This window comes from Nematolebias whitei, chromosome 22 (genome assembly GCF_014905685.2).
Source record: "Nematolebias whitei isolate Nwh7 chromosome 22, NemWhi1, whole genome shotgun sequence".
In the NCBI taxonomy this organism is placed as follows: Eukaryota; Metazoa; Chordata; class Actinopteri; order Cyprinodontiformes; family Rivulidae; genus Nematolebias; species Nematolebias whitei.
In genome coordinates, this window is record NC_056519.1 from 22,219,685 (window position 1) to 22,226,392 (window position 6,708).

General features: G+C 39.8%; 1 protein-coding gene across 1 annotated transcript in view; it reads right to left on the minus strand.

The window, feature by feature from the left end:
• LOC119428537 (anoctamin-1) overlaps nt 1-5,869 on the minus strand; it is a 65,350-nt gene extending 59,481 nt beyond the window's left edge. The window contains exon 1 of the mRNA XM_037696220.1: nt 5,734-5,869. Coding sequence (XP_037552148.1) covers nt 5,734-5,832 — 99 coding nt within the window. The 5' untranslated portion in view covers nt 5,833-5,869. The remainder of the gene's footprint in view (nt 1-5,733) is intronic.
• Between the last annotated feature and the right edge of the window lie 839 nt (nt 5,870-6,708).

A 6,708-nucleotide genomic window follows, 5' to 3' on the forward strand; every position in this document is an offset into this window, starting at 1 on the left:
GTTAGTAAATGTGGGTTAGATGAGCTAGGCTAGGTAAATGTTAGTAAATGTGGGCTAGAACCTGCAACCTTTGTCTTATAAGATCAAGGAACTGACCACAAAGCTACAAAACAAAGCAAAATAAACTTTGTTCCCCATTTTATGTCATATTATTAGTATCATTATTGTTACATGTTTATATTTAGATATTCAGTTGTCCCTCGCTACTTTGCGGTTCGACTTTCGCAAAATTGCTTTTTTGCAGTTTTTCATTGATTGTCAACTTTAGTATCGTGATGGAATGGTATGGGATAAAAAGTTAACGAAAAAATACTTCGAGCAGGCGCCGCCATTTTGTGGTTTTTTTTTCTTTCAATAAGCCTATAATGTAACACCAGTCAAAGAACTACATTACCCAGAAGACAACAGTGCTTCCGGCTGCTGATTTCTGCCGGAATGGAGGGAAAGTTTTGATCCGATCCGAACCTGACTAAAAAGTTTGGTCTTTATTCATAGCGACTTCGGTGCTCGGTGACTGCAGAGAGTCGATCAAAACTGACCACGGACCAGAACTACTTCCAGCCTCACGGGTCAATCTGAGTCCTGCTTGCCGGCCCAGGAAGCATCTTGAGCAGCTGCAGAGAGCCAGTCAGAACCGGACCAAGGCTGGTGAGTACCCATATAAAACTTGGCAGTACAGTACGTATGTTGTTAAATTTTAAGAGTTTAGAACATTGCAAGAGTGTGGGAAGGGTTTATAAAGCCTTAAAATATAAATGAATACTAAATAAATATAGCGTTCCTACTTTGCGGTTTTTCACCTGTCGTGGTGGTGTGTGGAACATAACTCCTGCAGTAATCGAAGGACTAGTGTTTTATAATTATTATTACGATTATTATTATTATCGTTACATTTTTATATTTAGATGTATTGTAACCAGCAACAGGACTGGAAGCTAAAATTGAAGCCACTGCAGACAAGCGCCCCCTAGTGACTGGCTGCAGTACAATTTTTAAGCCCCGCCCCTCCACATTAATGAATAGAACTTTTTCTGGACTAAAACCATAAAACAGTTTAAATAATATTTTTCAGGTGTTGATGTTTGTCAGTTTTTGCAGCTCTTGCCTTGCTGCTGTATACTGAATTTTTTCGCCCAATGTGATTAGTTTAAAATAGCTGTTTAAGACAAAAGTGTTGTTACGCTGTAACAAACAGAGGTTGTTAGCGAGTAAAGCGAGGATGTTAGTATCGAGGCTACAGCCTCACGTTCTGAGTGTGCAGCCTCTGGTTACAAAAATACAACATGGCAGCACCCAAAAACAACAAAAACAGACATTTAGCTTGAATTTTAAACAGAACACTGTCCAACTTTATTAATACCATTAATATTTATGCTTTACTTTTAAATTAATTGCACACGTGTATACATATAATTGTATTCTTATCTTATCCTCTACCAGATATTTAAAAATCAGATTTTTAACTGTTTGTAGCTCCCATTCACACACTGAAGGAGCTTTTAATTAGAAAAGCCAATTTTAAAATACAATGTACATAAATGCCATTGATTCCTACAGTATTTTTATGTTTCCGTATTTGTATTCCCACATTTATTCATTCATTTTTATATTTATTTTGCACTTCTTCTCATATATTTTCTTTCTTCTACACCGACACTCGTACAGTCCCACTCATCCCTGAATGTTTTCGTCGTGTCGTTTCAAGAGCACATGGACATTTTTTACAGCGTGCAGAGAGGAAGCAGAGCTCTGATGTAACTTAAGAGCTCTGTGTTTTCCCACCATTACAGAAGCAGATACAGTATGTATCAATACTTGAAATATTTCATAGCTAATGTTTTTGCCCTTTATCTTTTATTACTGTTTCTGAGCATTTAATGAACTTCAGCAAAAATTAAATTGTGAGCTTTTTGAATGAAACTATTAGAACGTTAAAAGCAGTCTGGTCAGAATTAAACTCTTTTTCTCCAAATTAAGCTACTTTAAACATCTTTCCACTAAAGGTAAGATAATAATGGTTTAGCCAGTTTCCTCAGAACCCCACATTCAAAGAACCGAACCACTAGTTTACAACTCCAGTTCTATAAAAGTTAAGATGTTCAGTAAAATGTCAATAATAACAGAATGCAAAGATTTGCTAATTTCATAAACATGTTGTCCCATCCTGGTCTGGGTTAGATTCTAGCTGTTTTACAGTGCTGGATCTTTGCAGGATTTTGTGTTTCATGTTGTATGAATTATTTTCAGTGGGTGAGAGGTCTGGACTGCAGGCAGGTCAGTTGGACTCATACAAAGCCACGCTGCTGCAGTAAATACAGTAAGTGTTTAATCATCGTCCTGCTTGAAACTGCAAGGCCTTCCCCTTCCAAAAGGAGACTGTCTGAATTGGAGCATATTTTGTTTTAAAATCTGTGAATAATTTTCTTTTTATTGATGGTGCCTTTCCTGATGTAAAAACTGAGGATGCCATAGGCACTAATGCACCCCTATAACATCAGAGAGGCAGGATTTATCCTATGCTGATAACAGGCTGGATGGTTTTTCTCCTCTTTATTACACAGGACATGTTGTGGTTTCCAAAAATAATTTAAACCTTTGATTTGTCTTTACTAACCAAGAGTTTTTATTTTTAATCAGTCTTTTTATTGACTTTTTGTTTTCTGAACACACACACACAAAGAGAAAAGAAAGAAAAAAGATCATAGAATAAAATCCCCTCCCCACACTGGATCAGTCGTCTTAAACAGGCATTGACATGTTGTCCACATACAACATAAAAAGCTGCCGAGTGCCCCAAACTCTTTTAACAGAACCCTTCAGGGTATCAACATTTTTCCAGATGAATATGATTTATGACTTCTCTTACCCAGTGTTCATATACTAGGGGGGTGTGGGTCCTTCCATCTGCACAAGGCAAGTCTCCTGGCCAGAAGTGAGCCAAAAGCACATCATTCTCATACTTGCTGAAGAATGTTTCTACAGGGACCACCCCAGTGAGATGAGTGGTGATGGGTGTACAGTTTATCCTAGAGCTATCATTTCCAACCAGAACCCGGATCCCGGCCCGACCCAGGCCATAGTAATGTGCGGGTCGGGCTGGTGTCAAGCTTTTGATTGTGTCAGCGGACGTGCGCAGCTGACGATCCAATTACATGGCAACATGGCTTGCCATACAGTCACCAGCCGCATGTGGCCATTTGACTGTGTGCTGACCGGTCTTGAAAGAGGTAAAAAATTCAGTTAAGTTTCAGATGGGACAAAAATAAGCGCCCAGCATGAACGAAGCCAGTTGGTATGAAATGGACGTTCATTCAGCCGCTGCACTCAGTGAACGCGCGCGGCCGACAACCCAAACAGGTGAGATCCTAAAATATCTGACATGTCAGAGCAGGGTCCATGTATGAATAATGCAGAATGCAGGCAGAAGCAGGGATTTAATGTGCTTTGACGGCCATGAAAGGACAAACACCCCCTCAGCTCTGATCTTCTGCCCTCTTTTACTCAGCCGCTCACGTCTGCCGACCATTAATAACTATATGAGCAGTCAAAGCTTAATTAAGCATGTCTGTTAATTCGTCGGGTTGGGTGGGGTTTGGAAACGATGGCTACGAGCTGGGGCCGGGTCGAGTCAGATTTTTGGGGCCCAAGTGCAACTCTAGTTTATCCACATATCACAGAAGGTGTCAAAAATAGATTGCCAGTATGTCCACAGTTTTTGGACCAGTCCAGAATGTGTGCAAGAATGTAGCTGGAGTTTGTTTATAACAATTACATGCAGGATCCAGGTCAGTTTGGATCTTGGACAGTTTGTCTTTGGACCAGTGCAGCCGGTCCACCATCTAGAATTGAATTACGTCAAGTCTCAGACAGATTGAGGATAAATAAACAGTTTTTCATTTTGACTCTATTGTCTGTTTTAAATGAGAAAATGATGGCGTTTCCAAAGAGTGTTTTCATTTGTTGTCTTTTTTTTTTCTTTGACTAATAGAGCTTGAAGCAGTACTTGGTGAACTGTGTTTACAGACAATGATTTGTAAAAGGAAGCGTTCTTTCCAGAATAGAATCTGACTTGTTTTTAATGTAGTGGCCCCTGAGGGCCCAAATTTTACAGCACCCAATAATGATTTGCACTCTTGACCTATGAGCTCAGAGATTTCTTCATATTCACCAAAGTTCATGCTCAATAATCCAGGTATAAAATCCAACAATGTTCCGTCAGGTCATCTGGATGGTTTGTTTTCTTGCTGAGACGTTTTGTCCTTCATCCAAAGGACTTCCTCAATCCGAGAATCTACCAAACAAAACTGATTCCCGCAAACAGCACACTCCATAGTGGAAACAAAACAGTTTGCTGGTGCTAAGATGGCCTGCCCTCTCCCTCGTCAACTCCTCTGAGACAGTCATGCCAAAGTGGTTTTATTTATTTATTTAAGTATTTATTTATACTAAGGAGTATGCTGTTTGTGGAAATAAATTTTGTTTGGTGGTTTCTTGGATTGAGGAAGTCCTTTGGATGAAGGACAAAACGTCTCAGCAAGAAAATAAACCATCCAGATGACCGGACTGAACATTGTTGGATTTTATACCTGGATTATTGAGCATGAACGTTGGCGTTTTGAACCACTTTGACATGACTGTCTCAGGAGAGTTGATGAGGCAGAGGGTGGGCCCCAGAAGCCATCTTAGCACCAGCAAACTGTTTTGTTTCCACTATGGAGTATGCTGTTTGTGGAAATCAGTTGTGTGGCTTCTTGGATTGAGGAAGTCCTTTGGATGAAGGATAATACATCTCAGCAAAAAATAAAAAATAAACCATCCAGATGACCTGACTGAATGTTGGATTTCTTCATATTCTTGAAATCATTTAATGACATTATGAACTGTAGATGACGGGATATTCAAAGTATTTCCAATTTTCTGTTGAGGAACATTGTTCAGACATTGTTTCACTATTTGTAGCGTTTAGTCTTCCACAGACTGGAGAATCTCTGCCCATCTTTACTTCTCAGAGATTCAGCTTCTCTAAAATACTCTGTTTTTTTTTTTTTTTTACCCAGTCTGCTTGCTGACCTGTTGCTAATCACCCTGAACTGTTGCAAAATGCTCTTCCAGCTGCTTCTTGTTTGTGCCACATAGATTATAATCTTCTGTAACCCCTGTCCAAACTTTTGAGATGTAGCTGCCATCAAATTTTAAATTACTGTTATTTTCTAATAAGTCATGCAAATATTTTAGTTGAAGCATTACATATGTTAATAAATATGTTGAAATTTGAAATCATGGCATTCTGTTTTACAACATCACCATCGCACAGGGATTGCTAGACATGGGCACCGGCGACCCCCGTGACCCAAAATGGAAGAAGCGGGTAAAAGATGATGGATGGACCATCTGTTCTTTTTCAGGTCTTATTATCGACCTTTTCCAAGCTTGTTTTGTAACGGCAGTTTTAATCTCATATTGTCTTTCTGCAGAATGGACCCGACTTATTGTGAAAGAGCACAAACGCAGTGATCTCCAAGAACAAGTGCCTCCTTCATCATCACTGTGTGACGTCTGGAGGCATTTTAATGAGACATTGTGCCAACTTATAAAATGTTGCAATGCCGTGCAACATTACACTCACAGGAAGCATCCCGTCATTAGCTCGGTTTAACAAGCTGCTCCTTTTTATGTGAACTACTGCGTCACCCAAACAATGTGAACCTCAGAGGTGGAAGGTTGAAGCGGTACCTGCAGCAGATGTTGTGACTCCTCAGCCCAGGGCTCTTCCTTCAAAGCTTTGGGCTCCAGGAGGCTGTAGGACATGGCTTTCAGCCCAGTCCCAGACATGCCCAGGTGGTTCAGGGCATCGCTGTGGATGGACGAGGATTCGCTGAGCGCTGTGGACGGCTGGCAGAAACCAGCACCGTTGGGCCATGGCTCTAGAAGATAATGATTTTAGGTGAGAATCCTGATCAGACATCAGAGGTAGTTTTGCACCTTATCCTGTGCAGATTTTTTTTAAAACTCCTAAATCTGTAAATAGACTTCAAAACGGCTTTAAAGTTGTTTAGATTTTATCATTTGGCTGAAATGTTTCATCACTAAAGCAGAGGTACAAGACGGCAGTGAGCAGCACGTTCAAATGAGGCAAAAACAAAAATCAAAAAGTTAGCAAAGCTGTCAGCTGTTATTGAAGTTCCCCTTGGGGACAAATAAAGTATTTATCAATCTATCACATAACATTCCATCTTAAACTTATTGTACATATTTTGATAACTGGTTAAAATGCAAAAAACCCAACTAAGCAAAACAATGTTCCACCCATGGACATATTATTTCTTGGTTCTACCAGGCCATGGTGTGCTAGCAATGTGCACCGTCAGGGCCAGCAAAGCATTCTCTGCACAATCAGAATAACTAACTTACATACATGTTAGTACCTTATTTCTATTACTGTAATTTTCACTGTATAAGTCACAGTTTTTTGCATAAACTAGCATGCATGTGACTTATACAGCGAAGCGACTAATATATGTTTTTTCCACATATTTATAACCAAATTTTTGGCTGAGATCTGACATGGAAAATATTGAACAATACCATTTTCATCCACTAGAGGGCCCTCGACTAATATAGCAAGCCAAGTGTCTCATTAATAGGTAAAAGTGGCTATTAATGAGACATTTGGCTTGCCATACAACCCACCTTCGTCTCACTCCTGGA